Source organism: Ochlerotatus camptorhynchus, unplaced genomic scaffold, assembly GCF_037179485.1.
Source record: "Ochlerotatus camptorhynchus isolate MF236.1 unplaced genomic scaffold, CSIRO-AGI_Acam_v1.1 ptg000462l, whole genome shotgun sequence".
NCBI classification, from domain to species: domain Eukaryota; kingdom Metazoa; phylum Arthropoda; class Insecta; order Diptera; family Culicidae; genus Ochlerotatus; species Ochlerotatus camptorhynchus.
The window spans coordinates 186,246-212,921 of record NW_027040948.1 but is presented as its reverse complement, the minus strand read 5'-3'; the positions used below and the strand labels follow the sequence as shown (position 1 = coordinate 212,921).

The following is a 26,676-nucleotide window of genomic DNA, read 5'->3' as shown; positions in this document are numbered from 1 at the left end:
CTAGGAAATGTACTTCGTGTGGGTTAACCGGACAATATGGATACATATTTTCGGAACGGGAACGACGTGTAGAGGCTGGAAATCGATGATTCATGCCATTTTAGAATCCAAGATGGCAACTTCCGGGTTGTGAAAAGCTGTTGAATATTCTACAATATGGGTATTTTCGAAACGGGGATAACGTGTAGAAACCCGAAATCTATTTATGACACCATTTTGGAATCAAGATGGTCACTTTTGGTTTGTGAAAAAGTATTCAATTGCATACAATATTGGTTTTTTTCTGAACGGGAACGACTTGTAGGGACAGGAAATCAATGGATGACGCCTTTTTGGAATACAATATGGTGACTTCCGGTTCGTTAAGAAATTTGGAGTACCCTACAGGATGGGTATTATCAGAACGGGGACTGCCGTTTTATGAAAGTGCCAAATAAATTTTATGCAACATGTTTTTAAATAATGTTTATTTCTGATAATCTGTAATTATTCTTATTACATGTACAGTAATTGTAAACATTGAATTTTGAACAACATGTGACCAGCAATGGGTTGTGGAATGTAGCTCTAGAGGTTTCCTAACAAGTGTTAATGGCCTCAATAGTACCTAAAATAACTGAAACTGGAACACAACTGGACCAGTTTGGCTAGTGAAACAGCGGAATTTAATTTGAAGTTTCATTTAAAGGATCTACTTCAGAACATACCGCGAACTGGAAGTTACTGTTGAAGAGTTTATAACTTAACGTACACGGTATCCAATTGGCTAAAAACAGATTTCAGGAACAAGGTTTCCTCATTCACTGGGTTTCATTACCCGAGACTATTTGGCCAGCAGCAATTCTAATTCCAGTTCCAGTTATGTTAGGTAACATTGAAGCCATTACCATTTGTTGAAAAACCTCGGCAAACATACTTTTGAATATAAAAATCAAAAAATGATCCATAAAATATTGGAAAACGTTCCATAAAAAAACATCCAAATAATTCATAAAACATCGGAGAAAATCCTTAAAAAAGTGTGAATGATCCTTAAAAAATATCAATATGATCCATATTTTATGTAAAATTTAAAATTTAGCAAAACAATTAAAAAAATGTACCGCTAAATTTCTAAAGAATGAGCATTGAAATTGTAAGAATTGCCCATAAACATATTGCAATTGATCCATAACACATTCAGCAGTGAACCTTAAACTAAAGAAAGTGTTCCATAGAAAATCAAGTTTGCGCGCTTAAAAATATAGCTATGTTCGGATTAATGAAAGCAACTTCCTTAGAGCAGTCTCTTTTTGGACAACTTGAAGCTGAAATAGGTTTTATTAAACTAATATAACATCTAAACCAATCTTAATGCTTATAATAAAACCTATTTCAGCTTCAAGCTGTCCAAAACGAGACTGCTTTGAGGAAGTTGCTTTCATTAATCCGAACATTCTTGAAGAACAACATCGGATATAACCTTAAAATGTCAGAGAGATCAACACCACCGTTGAACGAAGAACAGAACAGATGTCTGCGATTTCTGGACTCATTATAGTTGTGCTGGTAAGACAATAGCTGTAAACAGGGTTGCTTCCACTCACTTGCTATAAAATAATGATTTTCTGAATTTTGACATCATTAGACGTTATAATGATATTTTGTACTTGTTAGATACAAGAAGAAGTTGAAAGGTAAGTATCTGACTCATAAAAATTGCCTATTTCGCTACCAGAGTGTTACAATCAGCGATTTTATGATTCGTGAGCGTTCACTCAGAGTGAGCGCTCGCGAGTCGCAAAATCGCTGATTGTGACTACCTCAAAGCGAATTTGACAGGTTTTATGTGTCAAACACTTGTCTTTCAACTTCTTCTTGTATCTAACAAGTACAAAATATCATTATAACGTTTAATGAATTCAAAATTCTGAAAAGCATTGTTTTATAGCAAGTGAGTGGAAGCAAGCCTGGCTGTAAAGGAGGTTCCGTAGACGTGCTCGAAGTGCACAAATGTGCTGAAGGTGTCGAATGGAAACAAGAAGTCTGTCCCAAAAAAAACAACCAAGCAGAAAGAATAGTGCGAGAAGTGATGCCGGATCCGAATCTGGAAAAGGAATGAGGTCAGCCTGGAGGAATCTCTAGACCTGGACGGAAGAGAAATTTCTCCATGAAAAGCAATAAGAGGCTGAGCGGGAGATTTTTCAAACCGAGAGTTATCTTTGGCTAGATTTAGGATTTAGGGATTCAATTATTATTTTAGTTAAGCACGCAAACGATGTAGAATGAGCTACTTGATAGCTACTTAGGGTAAATCAATTATATAGCGTTTAGGAACAAATAGTAGGTCACCAGATTTTAGATTTTAGACTAGGTTAAGCAAGTATAGGGTTATTAAATTCAATATGTTCACGAACTCCACCTCCAACTAACCTACTTCAGTAGCTAGTTCACTACAAATCACTACAATTTAATTAAACGATAGGCATAGTAACACATTTAGGCAATTAACTTACTTTAGCTGTAAAACGTGTTCTAGATGGTTTGGAATTGTACCTCTTTTTTTTTGTTCGTACTCCGACCTATCTAAACTCACAGTTCCAATGAACCAAACGTGATGTCTGTCATTTCTGACAGCGATCGTTACCGTAGCTCTCCGAATCTTACACAAGGTTGTCGCTGGGCTTGGCGGTACAGGGTTATCCCGATATTCCAAATAGCCATGATCCATAAATTAGACGTACATTATTCACGTTCTGGACACTACATTATTAATTTTGATCCATAAATAATGAAAAATTGTTCCATTACTGCCTAACTACTTAGATTTACTGTCCTGCAGTGTTTTTTTAGGTAGAGGTGCGGAGCGATGGTCAAGCGTCTAGAATTAGCTTCCAAAAGAAGCTTCTATAATAATCTTTTTAAGAAAAAATATGAAAAATAAATGTTAATTTTATGGATCATGCCTAGCGTAGGTGTTCCAGTTATTGGTAGACGTGCTTATTATGCTGTGCTCCAATTATAGTCCATGGGAAATACATATGTTTTTCATGTTTTGGACCCTTTTCTAATTTGATCAATAAACCTTGGAAAATTGCAACATTGCTGCGTAGCTACTCAGGATTACTGTTCTGCCCGTGTTTTTATGTTGTCAGAAGAGTGGAACGATGGGCGAGCGTCTAGAATAAGCTTCTTAAAAAAGTTTCTAAATGCAGCATCTTAAGAATATTATTATAGTATCTTCTGTTGGAAGCTAATTCTAGACGCTTGCCCGTCGCTTCGCACCTCTACCTAAAATACACCGGCAGGACAGTAAATCTTAGTAGATATGCAGTGGAGCAATTAATCTAGGTTTATGGATCAAAATTTAAAAAAATAGTGTCCTAAACATGAATAATATACGTCTAATTTATGGATCATGCTTATATTTTTAAGAGTGCAAACTTGATTTTTTAAGGATAACTTTCTTTCGTGTAAGGTCCATTACTGAATGTTTTATGGATCAATTGCAATATGTTTATGGGTAATTCGTACAATTTAAATGCTCATTCTTTAGAAATTTAGCGGTACATTTTTAAAATTGTGTTGCTAAATTTCGCATATAATATTGATAGTATTGATATTTTTTTGGATCATCCACACTTTTTTAAGGATTTTCTCCGATGTTTTATGGATCATTTGGATGTTTTTCTAGAAACTTTTTCAATATTTTATGGTCGTTTTATCAATTCTAAATGTGCAGACTTAGAACTGCCGAAAATTTCTATGTAGTGGATAAAGGTAAAACGAAAACAAAAATCTTTCAGTGTATTAAAAAAAAGCGAGAGCGAGAGGGAAATAATCCTCAAGCTGGGCCACATTTTTCATGTTAACATCAGCATTTTCATAAAAAAATATGTTCAATCTATATAGATGCTGATAAAAATCTGTAAACATATTTTTAAAGAAATTCAATGTTTAGAATTTTGAAAAATGACTAAATTTTGCTTTCTAAAGAATTAATCAATTTAAAATATCTCGAAATCTCACAATCTGGATGTTTTAAAGAGTTTTGTATATTTTCTACAAATCTGAAAATACAAAAAAAACCAATAGTAAGATACAAATCTGCTTCCTGCTATAAATTTCCTTAATGAAGTAACAATCACATTTCTCTAGAATTTTATTTTTTGTCTGAGATTACGGTAATCTTTATGTGGTCTTGGTTTGCTTTTTCAACTCCGTAATTATTGACATAAATTTTACTTGAAGTTTAGTCAAATCGCATACATTATTATAATAAGAGAGAGAAGGATTAGTAATTTCCATTTAATTGCACTAGCTTATTTGCTTATGCTTGACAGATACGCGTATTTCGTCTACAATGTGCAGACTTCTTCAGTGTCTTGTACTAATACTCGACTGAAGAAAAACATCGCATTTACCGAATATATATTAACACAGGTACACTTTCACTTAGAAACTAGGTAAACTCTCATTATACAGGTATTCCACTAAGTCGCCCACAATCATCAGCATACATTATTCTTTCTAATATGACGCTATTCAAATTCCAAAATATCCAGTTCACTCTTCGAGAAAGTTTGCTAAAGGCTTGTTTAAAGATTAGACAAAAAAATGAATTACCCACGTGTCATGTGACATTGTTACTTAAAAACCAACAATCAACACCTAAAGTCCTTTCAAAATTATTAATTTATTAATTTTATTTATTGGAAAATATGTTTTTGGTTTGCTTTCATTCTTTAAGCTGATCAAAAAAGACAAAAAGAATATAAAATATAATCTGTCAAATCTGTATATTTTCTAAACATCTGTAATCTGTACATACAGATACCTATACCGAAATTTTGGAAAAAAAAATAATAAGTATGATTACAGATAAATCTGTATGTGGCATCACTGGCTAGAGTTTGGTAACTTTTTTCCAAAGATTCTGAGCTTCGGGAGAAAATATGAGAGAATTTGGGTGAAAAATTGAGAGAGGCAGCGAGAATACGCTGAGTGTTCGGGAGATCGTTTCGTCGTCGCGTGCAATGATGCCACACATACAGATTTATCTGTAACCATACAGATTTTTTTTTTCAATATTTTGATACTGATATCTGTATATACAGATTACAGATTTTTGAAAAATATACAGATTTTTTTAATAAGGACAATATATTGTACATTATTTTTTAGATTTATTAATTCTGATAAATAATCGTTTCCTACTTTTGAGCAGCTTGATTTCAATCTGTGAGCATCAAACCCAAAACGTATTTTTCACTAAATAGAATATGATTGTATAATCTTCGAATCGGCTTGGAATCTTCTGAATGGGTTTCTAATGTTCAGATGTTTTGATTTCTCGTTGGAAGGTTGGAAGGAATATTAGTTTCACTTTCCTTTTATTTAATTAACCATGTCACATGGTGACAGATACAATATTTAATTAACTGTATTTGTATGTCAAATCGGTAAAAAAAAGTCATCTTAGTAAATGCAGGAAATTTTCCGTTGAAAGCAGATTTGTCTCTCACTAATACTGGAACTTAATGTTTTGTATTTTCTGAATTGTAGAAAAGATACAAATTACTTAAAAAATCAAAATTATAGGATTTCATGATTTAAAAAAGAAAGCAAACTTAAGTCATTTTTTAAGATTCTAAACATTGAACAAACTTCTTCTGAACTATGAATGAACTCAATGAAGATTTAGCTAAATCCACACTGATACAATAATAAATAAATTACAGTACCCGTTCGTTTTTGGACAGGGTTCGATTTTTGCACCATGCCAAAATCGAACGGATTTGGAAAATAATGTACTTTTGTTCAATGGGATTGCAATTTTTAATATATTTTTTTTTAATTAATAACGTCTATGTAATAAAGATGACAAACGTTGGTGGTGGTTCATAATCATCGAAATCATAATTTAAATTTAAAAATAAAACCGTTTGATTTTGGTTACACTAAATTTTCGGGCTTGTTGACAAATACAGATTTTTATAATATGATATAAAGAAAGCCTTTATTACGTGATATCAGCTATACAGTCGCTCTTTGAATGTCCGTCCCATAGCAAAAATCGGCAAGCCGAGAAAATCGCGTCTTAAGTTTGCTTCGTATCATTGTTTCTTATGTGATGGGACAACCAATGTGATTGTCTTTCCAATTTTTTCAGAACAAAGTTGATGAGTAGTCCAGTATCATGAAAATATGGGTAATTAGCTACCATTTGCATTGAAAAACTAAGTTTTGACAAAAACGACTATGGGACCGACATGCGAAGAGCGGCAGTATAGTCTGAACCAGAGACGATGTTAAATAAGAGACGCGTGAAGACTGAAGCCAAAAGTTCCAATCGAACCGTCAAACACGGTTCCAATCGAGCAATGTAAATAAACACGAGCGCTTCACAAAGAAAAGCGTGAGAAGTATTGAGATTGGGGTTGAATTTAATTGTTGAGGATGGTTGTTTTAATTAAGGAGATTTTCAGCCAGACACTGGTTAACTGCTGAGAATTAAATAATTATAATTAAGTTTGCGTATGACAAGTGAAATTGGACAGGGAATATTGTTGTTATTCAACAGTTGTATTCTCGTTATGTTCTCACGAAATATTTTTTTTTCAGCACAACGAAATATGTACATCTACACAGGCTCTGTAACACAGATCAAGGCGTTTCCGGTGTAATTTTTTAAGATAGTAAAATCTGTGAAAGTCTTAAAAAGAGATTTCACTTATACATGATAGGAAGCAACAATGGATCATTGAAGATGCTGAGGTTTTGACAGCACCGTACTGTGGCTACCACAGTATTTTACATTGGTTCGTCCGTATACAGTAGCGCCAAATGAAAGCTGTGGTGGGTTCAAAACTCAGCTATCTAAAATGATCCATTGCAGATTGAACAATTTTGTGCAACGCCATAATAAACGGGTACCATACACAAAGGATATCATAGATGGTGCGACCACACTGCATTTAGTTGGGATAATATCCTGAATTGGTGGTTAGGCGCTTCTTATGGTTATTGTTTATGCGGGCGCTCTGTAGAATATACCCTCCAATGTGGTATATTTGGTTTCACTCAGAGTTGTAAAAAATTGAGTCTTCAAATACTTCCATTGAATAGCGATACCGATACGGCTTAAGACGTATTCATTTTACCGTAATGCTGAAGCAGACGACAGTCGCTCAAATTAAAAGTCATTTGAAGTAAACACAAAACTGCGGGTTGCCAAATCTTGCAGAAAAATAAATTAGTTGGCCATGCAACCAGATTTACTTTTATTCTCTCCGCGCGTCTCTGGTCTGAACGTACTATTTAAAGGCGAATCAAACAGATAAAGGAAAAGGCAGATTATATCTGCCACCCCTCTTTACATACCAGATTGACAACTGACAGGAAGCAAACTGTCAACACGCTAAGAAACGTTAACACAAATTTGGAAAATCGATTTACAAAGATTTTAGTTTATCAGAACGTTCTCCGAGCAACATGTAAAAAAGACAAACAAGCCAAACATAAACAATGCGTTTAGACGTCGATTGTTCACGTATTACAACACGCCTACACAAACTAACTATATCATCTGATACTGCAAACTTTCTCTCACATACTGGTGTAAGTTTGCCGGAATGAGTTTATATTCACGAGAAATCGACGTTTAAAATCCCTCTCCTTGGCTAGTTTTTAACCTGGACGTTGGTGGGTGGGTCTAATCTTATGCTTCATAGTGGAGCGTTGGAGACGGTTGGCTTAGGTTCGGCATCGTTGGCTCATGCCGTGGCAGAATAGCGTCATGAGCATGCGATGAGGATTACTGAGCTTCCGCTCTGTGATGTACCACTGCATGAGAAAACCAAAGATCTAGTCTAGCAATGATAGCATCACACTTGTTACTCCTTTGTTTGAGAGCCACGTCGTAGTACGCTTACGTATAGGCACTAACGTTGGGTGCGATACTGGCGGGTTTTCCGTAAATCACTCTTATTTTATTTATTTTTACACAGATGGGTTCCCTAATAAACAAATATCATAAATGAACTGTATCCCGAATGAGTAAACTATCCCACAAATGGTTTGGATGATACCCCGAATACGTCGTTAAGCTCTCTTTTATGGTTATCTTTATTAGAGTTTGCACGGGAATTATACTATTGAAATATTTCAGAAAGCGCCAAACAGTGCTCCTTCTATTTGCGTGACAAGCTTTCATTGTTGTTTTCATTGAAGTATTACTCAGGGAACAATGTTAAACACTATTTTTGTACATGGTATTGTAACTAATCTTATATGTGCTTCATTTTGATTTGGGATAAGTGTTTGAACTATGGCTCGGGATTTCCACTGTGGCGTGCTTCTATTGTGACATACCCATACATTGTGGGACGACATAGTGGAAACGTGTGAGTGTAGTTGGAGCATATAATCTATATAATTTAAAAATCAGCTAGAAAACTAACTTTAAAGTGAAGCAATTTAGTCACTTGAAGGTGTCACCTGGGACGAACTAATATATAATAAATATAGGTCAAAATCAAAAGCAACTTGATACACGTTAAATTTTAGATTACATACACAAGTGCAGGTACTTAATAAAGCATGGGTTATAGTTGATAAGGTAGATTAGAGATTTCAATTATTTATTAATGAGATATCATAATCATCAAACGAACTTTAATAAGAAAATTTAGACAGCCTAATAACATTAAGTAGATTAACAAAAGAGTTAGGATGCGGGGGTCCGCTTAGGGAGGCAAATAGCCTTTAAAGCAACTGGCAACTAGCCTATTCATATATTGTCTGTTTATATTGAGCGTTGCTTTAAAATGTCAATTTGGTATATATGTGAAAGGATGATTCATTGGGAGATGGATTTTCGGTTTCTTTACATTTTGCAGTACTATTTGTCATTTCCTCAAAACCCCCCAATAACCGACCTCTCCAATCCCTTCCCATGGCGTTCAAGTGGTCCGCATAGACTATTCAGCCATTACTCTTCCTTTATCCTCGGCTTTGGATTGACTTGCGCTCCCATTGCCCCACCAAACGCTGCAAAATGAAAATGAAAATCAAAATGAGAAATCGACGTTTAAAATCATTGCTTACATTTGGAACACACACTTAGTTCTTTTTGCCGATATTGGCACCGACGACTAGCTCGGCATTTTATTTTGCTGGATCTCAGTTAACAACTTGCCGAGATTCAGCTTAAAAATTGGAATTTTGACGCGATCTCAGCTAAGAAACATAAATTTTGTTGAGATCTGATCTCAGTAAAAATAATTGCCAAGCTGCTCGGTGGTGCCAATTTCGGCAAAAAAATCTATCTTTGCAGGACCTTACTCAAAATAAAAAAAAAAACGATAAAGTTGAGTACAAATAATATTACATCCAAGAGGTCCACAAAAATAAACAAATGCAGTAAAAGCAGCGTAATGTCAGTTCATGCACTGTATTAATGATAATGTTGTCCTTTTTGGCAAGTAAAAGGTGAAATGGATGTAATGTCAGCCTAAATGCCCCTAATTTGGGCCCATACATAAATTCAGCAATCTAGTAAATTTTCAATAGCGACCAAAAATATCAATTAGTACCGTCCCAATGACGCGTTCATCTAGATAAAATTGATAAATAGCAGATTTTTAGCGATGGCCCCAATCTTAGATCCATAGGCCAACATTAGAGCCATTTCTCCTATTGACCATATTTTTGACACGATTGAAGTACATCCACTTTGATGTGATATCAAAACTATTTTGTTGATATTGAGATGTCAACTGCCAAACGCTCAATTTACATTGTACAAGTCACCTTTCGTGTCACTAGTGGCTCTAGTGTCGGGAAAAATCGTGGGGATTAAAAAAGAGTGGACCATACTGCTAATCAAAGAAACAAAAAGTTACTTTATAGATACATGCCAATTTTTGATGTGTACATTCTTTGAGCTTACCGCATTGTTCTCTTCGTATGCTAAGAAACTCAAGACAACTCCCTTTCTTAAATCCCTAAGCATCACGTTTCACCCGATAACCTTATATAGGGATGAGCTACCCAGTAACGCCCATTCACCCAAAGCAGACATAGCCCGCATAGAAAAGCCAAGAAATTAAAAGCAAACACACATTTTTCAAAAGACTGAAAAGGATGAAAGCATATTTTAAATTCTCACTGTCGCAAGAAAACGCGTCCCGTCCCACCTGCTGCGTCGCTTTTGAGCTCGTTCTCCCCAGGGAATCCCTTTTCAGCACTGCAAACTGTCTTCTGCAGTGCTTCCGCTTCAACACCGATATTCGAGATCGACGACGGGACGCGACGCGACGACGGATGACGGCGATGAACAAACTTTTTCTTCCGCCTGTCGCGCTTTTCAACCTGTCCAGTGTGGGTGCAAAGTGGCACTTTTTTGCCTGTTAGCTGGTGGCACACAATTTGGTGATTCTCAGCAGTGAGCAGTGAGCGCCATCGCGTAGAAAGTAGGTTGTCATTGTATTTTTCCACACTGGGGATGACGGTGTACTTTTTGGACGTTAAGTCCTATATTTCATAATCAATTGCAGCTTGAATCGGTTACTGGAAATCATTGTCGGAATCTATCCATTTTAGTTTCATGTTTGTCGCTGTTCTGGAACCAATGAGCTTCCACTTTTTCAGATATTGTATTGCGGAAGGTCATGCTCAAAAACCTGCAGTATGTACTTGGAGCTTCTTCCGATTTATGTTGACACATGACGACTCTATTTCATTGCACTTGATCTCATGATCTTTGATTATAGATATCGGAAATTAAACAGCTATATGAAATTGAAATATCAATCATACTCATTCATCCATATGAACCATAACCAACCAACCATTATAACGGAGCTCCCTAGGTCAATGCATATACAAAATAATCAAAATAATTAGACAATTTCAATTTACGGAAAGTCTCAAATTTCTTCTCCGTCCTTTCAATTTCACTCCTCAAATTGGCCCCACGCCGAAAAGGCAAAAAGGTTTTCCACACGCCACAACACATCTGCAAAGACATGACGGTACGTTTTGGCAGCAGATTTCAAAAAGCGCAACCATCACCAAAAAAAATGCCCCAAATAACCCAAACCGCCTTTGGGCTTCCGACGAAGACACCTTCCCCATCCGGAATCAAATCCTTTTCCCCTTCTTTACGTGCGGTTTAGCAAAGTTGACCGAGGATGAAAACTTTTAAGCCTCATCTTCCGCAAATCGCTTACCGGGCTTTTCTGCTTCTACTTTGCCTCATTCTTGATTGGGAACCACCGAAACCACTGAAAAATTCTTGGACAAGTGACAGTACGGTGATTATGGGCCGGGTTCAGGTCCTTTTTCGTTTTTCGCAACGATTCTACGGTAAAACGGCAGGCAACAAAAAATACCCGAAACGAAGGAAAGTTTGTAAATATGGACTCAGCAGATAACACTGTGGGTGAGGAAATTATCATCCCTGTGACTCCCACTTTTTCTCCAACCACCCCTCGGCACGTCGACCAATCTCAGGCGGAAAATGGTCCACACGTTCAAGTAAATGCTGCTGTTTTTTTTTTCTGTTATCACTTATGTTTTCTTCTCTCTTTCAAAATTTATTCCAGGCTGTTCACAACAGTGGCGTGATATCCGGAACGTTTATGAATAATGGCGCCGTGCGCTGTGGCACTTCCGTCTGCCGGCCCGTTTCCGCCATCTACACCAAGAGCCAGCAGACGAGCGGCTACGTCCATGTGGCCACCATCCCGGCGGGAGTGTACAACATCACCGTGACCGAGCTGCAGAACAGCCAGAACTATCTCGGTAAGTGGAAGAGAGGGCAGTTAATTAAAAAGCAGGAGTTTGTTTGCTGCAAGCTAATGTCCATTCGAAGGAGGGATGAAATTATCGTAGTCATGACTGCGTTGACAACAGGTGCCGCTCTGGTAAAAGGAAGTTAGATGATTTGGTTGAACTATCAGATTTTCTCAACTGAGACTAAATTTTCATTAGCGGTTGTATTTTCAATATTTTGGAAGAGCGTTTATCTTGTTTCAGCTATTTTAAGTGAACTCTAATTAGGAAACAACTGGGACTCGTACGGATATTTGCAAAATCGGCTTTTCAATATAATGATGGATCAAAAGGTAAGCTTTTGCTTTGTTCCCGTACCTACAGCGGCTAACAAATCGTGTAAGGGAATATTAGTGGCTCACATAAGTATGATGTGGGCTACATGTATGACAAAGATAAATTTTCTAGTTTAAAGCTACGTCCCAACTGATTTTTAAAGCCTGAATTCTTTGAGCGCTACCAAAGTTGTTAATTGTGAGCTTTCTAAGCCTTCGCTTTTTTTGGTTTCGTACATCGTATGTATACCCAGGGAGGTCGAATAAATGTGCAACCCTAGTGAGCTAAGTAGCTATTGGGATTATGCCACTTTAAAACAATCCTGATTAATGCTGGTGTATAAAGGGTGATACGGTCAAAATTTGGTCAATATCAACTTGACGTATTTCTTTCAATTTTGCATTTAAAAAACCTGAACACCCCTCATTTTGAAGGTGTGTGTGTGTAGAATGTTGCTCCTATTTTGATTTTGGAATTCAGTCTTCAGTTGTCAAAATGCCGTCCAAGCAAGAAGAGCAGCGCATCAACATTTTGCTCGCGCATCGCGAAAATCCGAGCTACTCGCACGCAAAGTTGGCAAAATCGCTAAAAGTTGCCAAATCAACCGTTACAAATGTAATTAAAGTGTTTGGGGAACGTTTGTCGACAGCCAGGAAGTCTGGATCGGGGGGAAATCGAAAACCGGAAGCCGCTGAGACGACAAAGAGAGTTGCCGGTAGTTTCAAGCGAAACCCTAACCTCTCTCTCCGAGATGCCGCAAATAAGCTGGGTGTAACGTCTACAACCGTGCATCGAGCCAAAAAACGAGCCGGACTATCGACTTACAAGAAGGTAGTGACTCCAAATCGCGATGATAAACAAAATACGACGGCCAAAGCGCGATCCCGGAGGCTGTACACGACGATGCTGACGAAGTTTGACTGCGTGGTAATGGACGACGAAACCTACGTCAAAGCCGACTACAAGCAGCTTCCGGGACAGGAGTTTTATACGGCAAAAGGCAGGGGAAAGGTAGCAGATGTTTTCAAGCACATGAAACTGTCAAAGTTCGCAAAGAAATATCTGGTTTGGCAAGCCATCTGTACCTGTGGCTTGAAAAGCAGCATTTTCATAGCTTCCGGGACTGGCCACCACTGTAGATCGTATTTTCAAAAACTTAATCCCAAATTTAAAGGCCACCACTATGCGTGATCACGTTTACGGGAACTAAGTCAGTAATTCATATGAACTAGCAGCAAATATATTATATTAACAATATGATCCACTCTTTCGCTTAGCTGGCGAACCAACTTTTTAGCGATGAAAACACCTCTGTGGCCAAAAAGGCTACCAATGTATTTGTTAATCGTCACGAGGGGTAAACCAAATGAAAATTTATTTTAATATTTCAAATGAATGTATTTTAGCATATTATTTTATTTGATGACAACAGTGACGTGTCAGACAAATTTTAAAGTAATATACACAATTTAATTAATGAAAATAATGTGACTCTAACTTTTGTAATAAGTGCTATATTCGCACCTTTCTATTGTAATTGAATGATTGTTGCTGACCTTTTTCAACGCTAGATGGTGCGTAAAGCAATATTTTGCGGGTTGCCATTGCAATATTTGGAAAAGGCATGAATGGATCATATTGTTAATATGATATATTTGCTGGCAGTCTAGGTTGTAATGATTTTTTGCGTGTACCTTAATTGTTTACCCTTGACGGATATGTACAATGTACAGACTTCTTCAGTGTTTTGTATAATACTTGTCTCGTACCAGCAACCGAAGTATTAAACATAGAGGTAACTCTAAGACTAGAAGGTCCCGAAATAACATGCTCAACTTTTTCAACGGTCCAAAGCTTATCGATTCATCCTACGAAACATAGGAAAAACCAATAAACCCTCATTTTACCTGTCAAACTTTCATAGCGAATCAAAACAAACATTGCGTAGTACTAGAATTTCGACTAGAATGGGGTACGTTAATCGTTTGCTTGGGACCAATAGGCTAGTCAAGTAGTGAGCCAATTTTAAATCGTTAGTTTCGTATTGATTGTTGGTATTAGTACAAGACATTGAAGCATTCTGTACATTGTACACGGCCGATGTGACTAAGTCAGAATCGTAAAAAGTGGGATTTATGTTACTAATTATGAAGCAAAAGTCACGTTTACTGAAAATGGAGGAAATTAGAGAAACTTAGCTAAAAAGAGTAATATAAACCCGACTTCTTAAGATTTGTTGTTATACAGATCGGCCGTGTAGACGAAATATGCATATCTGTCAAAGATAAGCAAAAAAGGTAATGGAATTAAATGGAAATTGCTAATCCTTCTCTCTTGAACAGCCAAAAAGATTGTTAGACACGATTTGAAGTAAGATTACGAAATCGACAAGCATGTGACATCGGTGTCGTTTCAAATATTTTGAAGATGGGTTGAAAAACAATCAACACGCAGGGAATTGTTTTTCATCATTAATGTATTTGATGAGGCTCAACCGAATTATCTTTACAGAGCCGAGGATTCTTGTTCACTATACAAAACATCTTAAAGCTATAGTCAAAAGGTACAACACAATAAACACTTTATCTTCCGCTATCCAAAAAGCCTCTTCCATCAGAACGGGAGCTGCTTCCAGTGATTTCATTGTATGGCCGCTTCACCAAAGGGGGTCAGAGCGCTTCCATTGCAGCAATGGACGCAAAACGTGGTCAGTACTCACACTTTCATCACGAAACGGTTGCTTTCCAAAGTCGACGATGCATCGACCGAAAGAACTGCTGATGAAGAACAATGAGGAGGACCACACAATGGTTGCTGCCGAGTAAACAGACGATCGCGAAACACACATTGAGAGTGGCTTGCTTCTGTCGACAGCCTAGTGAACACTAAACAAAGATGGAATGACAAAGAGAATAAATTTGTTTAATATCACAAAAGATTATTTTTTTTTTGAGAGACTACTAACTCCACATGACCTAAAAGGAAGAGGAGACAACTGGCTCCTTTTTGTCTGTGACATGCTAAAGTGGGCACTATGGAAGGCGATATTTACGATCGACAAATCGCCTACAACGAATTTTTCTTCATTTATCGTCAGCAGTCACTCGCCAGCTGGCAAAATAAATAGAGTAAAGGGAGTTTGGGACGATGACTTTATTCGGTCATCCCTAAGGTGTCGAAGTATCCTTGGTTCAAAGGGTTGGAGGTGGGTCGATACTTCATTCGTGTGATGTCTCGCCTCATGTGTAATCACTATTCGCTAAGCGCTCACTTGTTCCGTGTTGGGCTTAGAGACAGCAATCTTTGTGAATGTGGACAAGGTTACCAGGATGCAGATCACATTATTTGGTCATGTGTTCCAGTTGGGATATTTTGGCTAGACGCGACCTGGCCTTATGCAACTGATACATGTTTTCATTAAGAATATTAACCTTAGATGGTATGTGTGATTAAACTTGTGTTTAGTTTGTATTTTGTGTGTGTGTATGTATTTTTTTTTGTATATTTGTTACTGTAATAATTGTATAACTACAGAGTTTATATAACGTTGATAGGATTAAGTACATGTTTTAGAAATAGTGAAATTTTTGAATCATAAATCATATTCCAAATCTCTTTCTCCCTCTCCTGATCCATACAATTTTCATCCACTAACCTAGAGAAGACCGCGAGTAATCGATTCAAATCCTTTAATTTTAGATTTAAGATATTAATAATGTATAACGAAAATGATAACTGTAAAGTTTATACGATTGAGCCTGTACAAATAAAGTAACTAACCAAAAAATCAAGTGTAAAATTGAATTGAAACTACAACTTTTAAGCCTACAAGCACTAAATTATCGTACAATTATTCAGGAAATCAAACGGTGTGAGCCCCGTCTTATGGTAGTTTATAGATTGGCGTCATTAATATTACACGCAATATAGGGTAAAATTGAGTTTTGCAGTGGTCGCCACATGGTAAACTTCGCAGCAACTGATTCATTAGTTAATTGTACAATAGTTAAGTACATAAAGTTTAATATTTTGTCCGTCAAATTCTGCTTTCCGAGTGATTCATCTTGTTTTTATAAGCCAAGGGGAAATCGGGTAAAATTTACCACTTATTGACGTCTGACCAAAGTAAAACTAGCTCTATTTAACCCCCAGCTCTTTTTAAAAGGATAAAGTTCACGTTTGCTCAATCTAAGCGCACCAAGTTCAGTTTCTGGATGATAATTATATTTTTCTTCCAAAATTAGGAGTAAATTGGGCAAAAGTGATCACTTCTCGAAGTCAAGCCTAATCGGGCCATCACCAATCGGTTCTCCAATTAATCATTTTGTTCGACCATTTTCCACAGAGATGGCGCTGTTCCGCTGGTAGGAAGTGATAAAAATCCCCATATAGAAATTGAGAGAAGTGGGAATAATTCGCTTTCGGTGCATATTCAGGTGAGAAAAAGTGAACGACAACCTAAAGAAATTAATCAGGGATTTTGTCGTTCAGTTTTTTTTTCGGAAATTATACAGTTTTACCTGTTTACTACCAGTTCCCAAAGAGCCAAAAAAAATTAAATTTGAGAGAGAAAATTTGCTCTCACGACCTCAATCACTCAACATGCCATGTATTTTGTTGACACTCGATTTGTGATTTCCCTTTCACAGATTATAAAATAGGGTATCTGACACTACAAAACATGTCTGGTACCTCTATATAAAGGGTGATACAGTCAAAATTTGGTCAAGGGAAAACGCGTGTAAATCGGTGAAATCGTTTATTTAAAAAATCAAATTAAATTTCTTTTTCAAGTTCAATTAGTATAAAATTCAGGAAAAATATTCAATTAGGCTTCCGCTTTTCCAAATCCGAATTGCCCGGCCTTAAGCTTGACCCCTGCCATCAGATTTTGTACAGCCACCTTGTCCACCTTCTTCGCCGTAGAAAGCCAGTTTGCCTTGAACTGCTGCTCGCCCTTAGCAGTTTTTTTGGTCTTCTTTAGGTTCCGCTTGACAATAGCCCAGTATTTCTCAATTGGGCGGAGCTCTGGCGTGTTGGGAGGGTTCTTGTCCTTGGGAACCACCTGCACGTTGTTGGCGGAGTACCACTCCATGGCCTTTTTACCGTAATGGCAAGATGCCAAATCCGGCCAAAACAGTACGGAACAACCGTGTTTCTTCAGGAAAGGCAGCAGACGTTTATTCAAACACTCTTTCACGTAAATTTCTTGGTTGACAGTCCCGGAAGCTATGAAAATGCTGCTTTTCAAGCCACAGGTACAGATGGCTTGCCAAACCAGATATTTCTTTGCGAACTTTGACAGTTTCATGTGCTTGAAAACATCTGCTACCTTTCCCCTTCCTTTTGCCGTATAAAACTCATGTCCCGGAAGCTGCTTGTAGTCGGCTTTGACGTAGGTTTCGTCGTCCATTACCACGCAGTCAAACTTCGTCAGCATCGTCGTGTACAGCCTCCGGGATCGCACTTTGGCCGTCGTATTTTGTTTATCATCGCGATTTGGAGTCACTACCTTCTTGTAAGTCGATAGTCCGGCTCGTTTTTTGGCTCGATGCACGGTTGTAGACGATACACCCAGCTTATTTGCGGCATCTCGGAGAGAGAGGTTAGGGTTTCGCTTGAAACTACCGGCAACTCTCTTTGTCGTCTCAGCGGCTTCCGGTTTTCGATTTCCCCCCGATCCAGACTTCCTGGCTGTCGACAAACGTTCCCCAAACACTTTAATTACATTTGTAACGGTTGATTTGGCAACTTTTAGCGATTTTGCCAACTTTGCGTGCGAGTAGCTCGGATTTTCGCGATGCGCGAGCAAAATTTTGATACGCTGCTCTTCTTGCTTGGACGGCATTTTGACAACTGAAGAGTGAATTCCAAAATCAAAATAGGAGCAACATTCTACACACACACACCTTCAAAATGAGGGGTGTTCAGGTTTTTTAAATGCAAAATTGAAAGAAATACGTCAAGTTGATATTGACCAAATTTTGACCGTATCACCCTTTATGCATTTACTTTAACATTGGAAATCCCTCCTTTTTTACAAATTCTGCGCAAAAGATAATTTATGCCCCGCTCCATACATAAAAATCGGCGGGAAATTCTGTGAGGGGTGAGCTATTTTGTGTGTAGAATGTATAAAAAAAGAGGGACTTCGAATAATAATCTAAATGCATATACAGAGGTACCAGACATGTTTTGCACTGCAGTGTCCTCTGTGAACAATTATAGGAAAACAGATTGTGTGTAGTTTCCGATAGATTTCACCGCAAACAACAGCAGTGACATCTGATGGCACATGAATGCAGAAGCTTGACAAAATGATTAATTTGTTTCATATAAGATAGGTTATTTTGCAGGACTCCTAACGTGTGCCGTCTAATTAAGTGGGATTTTGGGTCAATTTTTCCCCACTGTGCGTTCCTTCAAAAAAAGGGTTTTCCTAAAAATGTCCTGATATCCTCCCCCGGACTAATGTCATCCCTACATAGGGCCTATTCAAAAATTAATTGCGTCATGCTTCTGCATCCATTTTCCATCAGATGTCACTGCTGTTGTGTGAGGTGACATCTATCGAAAATTACGCATAATTTATTTTCCTTAAGTTGTTCACAGAGGACAATGCAGTTGCAACATCTTGAAATCCCTTTCACAGACATTTACATGTTATCTATCCTGACACTACAAAACATGTCTGGTACCTCGTAAGATTCACATCCGAAGTCCGTTTTTTTACATACTCGGCTCAAACATTACTTTCTAAGCCCCGCTCCTAACAGGATTTTCTGTCGTTTTTATTAATGGGGCTGGGCTAAGAAAGTATTTTTGTGCTGAGTATGTCAAAAAGGTAGGAGGCTCTAGTCCGAAGTCTGTGAGAGAAAATTCACAAATCGTGTGACATCAAAATACATGGCATATCGAGAGATTGAGCTCCCCATGTAACCATCAAGCACTTATAGGCTGCACATTTTCAGAGGCGCATATAATTTCGTTCATTTACAGCCGTCCAAATTTATAAAATTCTCAAATGCCGGTTGAAGTCCGAAAAAGGCGAAATAATTGGTTATTAAAAAGCTTGAGGTAAGACATGACATAGCTTTAGAGAATGCTGATATTACGCCAGGAGAAAAATGTCAAACCAAGAAGAAGTGAACGCATGCTCTGTTTTACCGACATAAAAAGCAGCAAATTAAAAACAAAAATATTGGTGGCTTTCCCCTCCATCTCATTCTTTCATACACTTTCTGTTTGGTTTATATAGATTTTTTTATTGTATTGGTTTTAAGATTCAAACAGAGGACCAAAGTTTAGTGATTATGTTTGCGCACCTTAGCTGTATGACCTAAATGAGACCGCTGTCTATGATCGAACTAAATGATATTAAAGATTGATATTTTGTTTACTCTTTGACATTCAGATACTTGAAATGGGTGAAGATGCGATGAAGGCTGTTTGAGATTGGGGAAGACATATATCAGGTTAAATTGAGGCGGCTTGCAAACATGGAATTACGCTAAACAAAATAAAGAAGGATAACATCGAACACGGCGATCCCACCCGATGGTGTTAAATTTTTCTACCGGCAAACCACAAAACTCCTACAGCGAAGTAGTAGAAGTAGTGATGATCTGTTCCTGGTCTTCTCCTCCTGTTGGCGGTGAAGATATTCTGCAGTTGTGTTTGATTGAATGAAATGACAAATCACAGCATCAACTCGGCATTACAGAAAGCTTTCAAGCAATAAAAGCTCTGACTTCTAAGCCTCAAGTACTTGCATTATATGTGATTATAGGCCCAGAAAAACTGCTTGACGGCACTTGATTAACATAATGCTTGGTGGCATTTGTCATGCTGTGAAATTGCTTGTAAATCAGATAATTGCTGATCGAGAAGTACTGGGCGATTATGAAGCAGCACCTTCTTAAACGACCTAAGGTAGTGAAGACAGTCGAGGAACTGAAGAAAGTATGGGTTTACATGCAAAAAACGGTTGATTCACAGGTTGTGCAGAATCTTATGGCCGGGGTTACGGCCAAGGTGCGGGCATTTGCGTATGGACTGTAAATAAAATACGAGTAAAATGGTAAAACGAAGTTTAATAGTTATTTCTCAATCCCTGAAAATTTGATGGCAATCGGATGAAAACTCGAATTTTGCGAATCAATTTTGTGTGTGGCAATTTCATCGTGGACACCCTTTATGGTTTCCGGGTATAATGAATACTTGATTGAAGTTGATATGAAGTTAATTATTAATGCTTATGGTTATTTGGGTCGTGAGAGATACTTTTTTTTTCTCATATTTGAATTGTTTGACTCTCTGGGGAGTGGCAGGAAAGTGAGCTGAAATGTACGGGAATAAACATTTTTTTTATTGTAGGTTAACAATAATTTCCGAGAAAAAACTGAACGATAAAGGCCATGAATGATTTCTTTAGGTTCTCATTTACTTTTTTTTATTTGAATAGGCATGTATGGATAATGTTATTACACTCAGGTATTTTTTTTACACGGGGGATACGTATCGTGTAAAAAAAAACCCTGTAAAAAAAACCTACGAGATGTGAGCATGTAAAAAATTAAAATCTCTTAGGTTTTTTTTTACTGTTTTTAAAAAATCAGATTTTGATGCCATTTATAATTGAGCGGTTCCACGAACAAGTGGGAAATTTTTCCAGTTTTTATTTTTTGTATTTTTTGATTTGCATGAAACCTTGCATACAAGTTTTTGGGGAAGAAAAACGCCGTTTTGCATACTTGGTTCGCCATTTTGAATCTAGCCTTACTTATGAGAAGGGCCTATGAAAAATGCACATGATATCTTCAAAAAATTGTATCTCGGAAACGGTTTGTCCGATTGGTTTGGTGTCTTGGGCGAAGTTTTAGACAATTGTTGGTGTTATATGGAGAAAATATGCACGGTAAAAAAAAAAAGTTTGGTATTTGTGTTTTGAACTAAAATATAAATTTTCCCTTTAAAGTGACATGTCAATAATTTTTTTATTATCCTTATGTTATAGCTGACTGAAAATGCTATCTAGTGCACAGTAGGTTGTTCTGGAGAAAAATAGGTTACAATGAAAAAAATTGTTTTTTAAAAAAAATACAATTTTCAAAAAAGCTATTAAGAAAAGTCAAAAAAGTTTGTCACCCTAATTTTATGAAAGTACATCAAATTTGCAAACAAAAAGTACTTCGGTAACATTTTTCTAAGATGCACCGTTTAGAAGATATTACTGATTTAATAATGTTTTTTTTTGATAACTTAATAAGTTTTGGCCCTTTTCGGATGTACTCCGTGTTTTTCCAGTTTCAAAAGTATTTTTTCGGAAAGATTGGAAAATTTTGAGTTAAAATGACACTGACAGCTTAAAGATTCGAGTGAAATTCTCTGCCTTAAAAGAATTTTGAAAAACAAGTTACAAAATCCCACTATCAGGAACAATGATTTCTTCAAATGATTTTTGGTGCATTGTGCTGAAAACGTGCTAACAAGTATTAGATACAGGTAATCAGATACCAGTTAGCTGTACTACGTACAGTTGGTGATTGTAAACATGGTCTTTGTTGGAACTAGTCCACCATGGCCACGCTGGCCATAACGAGGCTAGCTCCGTCGTTGACCGTTCCTTAATAATAAATAAAAAGAACGCAGTAGTCACCTTCCATCAAACTAGAGGGCTGCCGACTGATACCTCAATCAACAACCGCCGCACTCTTTATTCATTCCAGGTATATACAATTTACAATCTTCTTCAATAACAATATACCTACGCCAGCAAATCTACCTCGCTCCAACTCTCCAAACTCGTACCTGAAGGTTCGACGATACCTGAGCGTTCAACTCTACCTATCTCCCAACAGTCTTTACCCAGCATTCTATGATTTCTACCCGTGAGCTGTATAATAATGTCTGACTCGGTTCTGAATTCATCCAGTATCTACTAGGGAAAACCAACAACAGTTTACAGTTGATCAACAGTAAATGCTGAAAGGTTGCTAGTAGCATAGTGATTATAGTAATTTCAGCTCATAATCCTGTGTTTTTGAACGAGATCCAGTGTTGTTTGATAACATAATAATTGTAAAGGAAAGTGTAACATGTTTTGGTGCAAAGGTAAGTTTTAAATACACATTTTAATTATATGTTTTGTGATATTTTCGTACAAAACTAACAATTGGAAAATATTTTTTATGTTACAGATTACAAAATGAGTAAAATAAGATGTATTCGCCCATTCAAAGACATTCAGTGTTCGAAAGAGCTGCGATATCTCACGGATGGTATCATCCAAAAACTAAAATCAATTAGATTTTCCAAGGTATCCACACTGAACACCAAGGATTTTCGTGTCTGTTCGTCTTGCCGTCTACATATTGATTCAAGAGCTCACCTCACCCAAAACGAGGAACAAAGCGTAGCCGGCGGCTCAAGGATGCCAACTGTTCAGACCATACCTGATGTACCTGATTCGCAAAGCTATGAAAGTTTGGTCACGATACCATCAGAGTCAACGCTAAGCACAATTAAATCAAATGAAGACCTGTAGATTTAGGTAAGGTTAAAAATGTTCACTATCCTGAAAAAAAAGTGCGCTGAAATCGTCGAAGGTGTACGAAGAAATCTTTTTAAATTAGACGCTAAAACAGAAAAAGCAAACGAGTTTGATGAAGTCATAGAAAATATGAAAATTAAATTTTTAAATTCAGCCACAAGGCAAGAAAAACTATCAATTTTATCATTGTTGCCAAAATCATGGTCAGTACAAAAAATTGTAGACGAATTTAAAACCAGTAGAAATATGGCATCAGATGCAAGAAAGGAAAGAGATAATGTATTTGATTCATCTCAAGGTTCAAGCTCTGGAAAAGCTTTGAGTAATGAAACAAAAGAACTGGTTTTGAATTTTTTTTGAGGACGATGATATAAGCCGTGCAATGCCAGGCCAAAGAGATTTTGTTAGCGTAAAGACAGGAAATAAGAGATTAGCTGTTCAGAAAAGATTGTTAATGATGACATTGAAAGAAGCTTTTAATCGCTTTAATGAAATGTACGTCAATGTAAAAATAGGGTTTTCATCATTTGCAAGCCTCCGGCCAAGGCAATGTAAACTATTGACTATCACAGGAACACATAATGTTTGCGTTTGCACTACGCATGAAAATGTCAATTTAATTCTACATAGCTTAAAAAATACAATGTCTTGAATGATCTAAAAACATTAACGAATAGATTACTTTGCGAAAATAAGACAACTTATTGCCATCTACGAAGATGTAAAAACTGCCCAGATACCTCAGTTTTAGAAGACAGTTTATTGAAACAACTGGAAGAAAACTTTGTTGAAAAGCTTTCATTCGAACAATGGGTTACCACTGACAGATGTGATTTAGAAACTATTGTAAAGCAAACCGATGAGTTTGTTTCATTTTTCAGCTCAAAATTAGAAAGTTTGATTCCGCTTGATTTTGTAAAAACCGAACAATCCAATTTTTTGAAAACTACAAAACAAAACTTGCAAGATGGTGAATTTTTAGCTATTTGTGACTTTTCTGAAAATAACAGCTTCGTTTTGCAGGATGAAGTTCAATCACACCATTGGAACGTGCAACAGGCCACAATCCATCCTTTCGTAATATATTATACTGAAAATATGCAAATTAAACATTTTAGCTTCATTATAATTTCTGAAGAACTAAGACATGATTCAGTCGCTGTCAATTTGTTTATTGATAAAATGATAAACTTTTTACAAATTGATCAAAATAAAAACATAAAAAAAAAATTATTTTATGTCAGATGGTGCTGCTTCACAGTATAAAAACCGAAAAAACTTTTCTAGCCTTTGTAAATTTAAGTCAAAGTATGGTATTGACGCTGAATGGCATTTCTTCGCAACATCGCACGGAAAAGGTCCATGCGATGCTATTGGAGGTACGATAAAACGCATGGCTACCAGAGCAAGTTTAGCCAAAGAACGCGAACACCCGATAAAGACTGCAAGAGAGTTGTTTAATTGGGCAAACAAACGAAAAGAAGAAGAACTTACAAAGTTGTCATTTTGTTATTCTACTACAGAAGAATACGAAAATATGTCTTTGCAGCTAAATAATCAATATAATAATGCAAAAACAATTCAAGGAACTCTAAAATTCCACTCATTTCTCCCTCTATCAGAAAATACAATAAAGGCAAAGCTTTATTCAAACTGTCCTGACAATGATGCCAAAATATTCAATATTGTTAAGAAAGTTGTGTAAACAATAATTTTATAAAAATACAGGAATAAAAATAAACTGATGATATCCAACATATAATGTTATTTTTTATTGCGCACAATCACCATCCCTGAAAAATAAGCTTAATTCGCTCTTTTGAATCTTGCTAATTGAGGAGCTTACATTTGCAGTTCTCAAAAAGGTGTATCTCGAAATCGAGTTGTCTCATCGGTTTGATGTCTGTGGCGATGTTCGGCAATAGAGAGAAAATATGCACAGTATAAACACATCCAGTTTAAATGGATTAAACTGTTAGGCGATATGCAAGAGTTGAATGCACATTTTCAGCACAACGCACCAAAAATCACTTGAAGAAATCATTGTTCCTGATAGTGGGATTTTGTAACTTGTTTTTCAAAATACTTTTAAGGCAGAGAATTTCACTCGAATCTTTAAGCTGTCAGTGTCATTTTAACTCAAAATTTTCCAATCTTTCCGAAAAAAATACTTTTGAAACTGAAAAAACACGGAGTACATCCGAAAAGGGCCAAAACTTATTAAGTTATCAAAAAAAACAATATTAAATCAGTAATATCTTCTAAACGGTGCATCTTAGAAAAATGTTACCGAAGTACTTTTTGTTTGCAAATTTGATGTACTTTCATAAAATTAGGGTGACAAACTTTTTTGACTTTTCTTAATAGCTTTTTTGAAAATTGTATTTTTTTAAAAAACAATTTTTTTCATTGTAACCTATTTTTCTCCAGAACAACCTACTGTGCACTAGATAGCATTTTCAGTCAGCTATAACATAAGGATAATAAAAAAAATATTGACATGTCACTTTAAAGGGAAAATTTATATTTTAGTTCAAAACACAAATACCAAACTTTTTTTTTACCGTGCATATTTTCTCCATATAACACCAACAATTGTCTAAAACTTCGCCCAAGACACCAAAACAATCGGACAAACCGTTTCTGAGATACAATTTTTTGAAGATATCATGTGCATTTTTCATAGGCCCTTCTCATAAGTAAGGCTAGATTCAAAATGGCGAACCAAGTATGCAAAACGGCGTTTTTCTTCCCCAAAAACTTGTATGCAAGGTTTCATGCAAATCAAAAAAGATGAAAATTACTCGTTGCTTTAATGATATGGAACCGCTCAATTATAGCATGCTATGGTCCATATAGACATATTTCCGGAGAACATCGAGATTAGGGTGTAATTGCTTTTGTAAACAAACACTTCATTTGACGATTTCTTGCGAATTGAAGCTCAATCTCAAAAACTAACAACACAAACAGATAGATGAATTGGTCCTTTATCATTTGGTATAGTTTGTTCACGAGATTTGTCTTTTATTCACGAGAAATCAGCGATTGACATGTTTGTTTACAAAAGCAGTTACGCCCAAATCTCAAAGTTCTCCGGATTTTAAAAATTTCTGTATTTACACCAAAAATTGTGATTTTTTTTTCTAAGTATGCCATTCGATTACCTATAGCTTGAAACGGATAATGTGATTGGAATCAAGTCGATATGTTGTATCGTTGTCGAGAAATCGTTAAAAACGTATCGTGTAAATCGCGAAAAACCGCGTAAAAAACCGTGTAAAAAAAGACTTCAGTGTACTTCCTACCAACGGAACAGCGCCATCTGTGTGGAAAAAAAACCTTGACTAAATGGTTTATTGACACGTCATATACAAAATAAGGAAATTAGTCGTATTTACATTAACAGAAATAATCCATAAATACCACAAAAATATGCGCCCATTGATATCAAAATAATGAAAAATACTCTATTTTATTGCGATAACTAACCTGAAGGGAAAAGGTACAAAAACATACAAAAACGTTTTTTTCCATACTACTGTCTCATACTGATACAATATGTTTGAAAATATATTTTCTAATAACCGTCATACCCAGTGGTTGGGAGGGAGGATGGGTAAAATACTTTCTCTAGGAATGTCACTTTTACGGTGGGAATATGAAATCCTCAAAAAACTCAAAATAAAAAAACGATCAACTATGCGAACATTCAAAAGCGCATACCACAGTGCGATCCAACATAAACAACAGCTGTTGACGCTCCAACGAAAAGTGAAATCTCATAAATAAACCTTGACCACGGATACACGGGTGTTTTCGGTTCACGTCCGTCCTCGACAGGCTTACCATCATCCTAGCCGGGGAATTCAAATTTCAAATCGCTTCTCTCCTCTCGGAAAATGTTCGGCATTCTGTTAATAACAACAACAGAATTTCGGATGCAACGTCAGTCAGGGGAGCTTCCACGTGATGGAATAAATATTTACCCAACCATATCCATCATGCGGGAAGCGCATATTTTGGCGGCG

General features: G+C 36.6%; 1 protein-coding gene across 4 annotated transcripts in view; it reads left to right on the top strand.

Annotated features, from left to right (window-relative positions):
- Nucleotides 1-26,676, top strand: part of loh (lonely heart) — a 190,959-nt gene that overhangs the window by 142,306 nt on the left and 21,977 nt on the right. For all 4 annotated transcript variants that reach the window (XM_065235145.1, XM_065235148.1, XM_065235147.1 and 1 more), the window contains exon 3: nt 11,589-11,787. In XM_065235145.1, the coding sequence (XP_065091217.1) occupies nt 11,589-11,787 (199 nt within the window). The remainder of the gene's footprint in view (nt 1-11,588; nt 11,788-26,676) is intronic.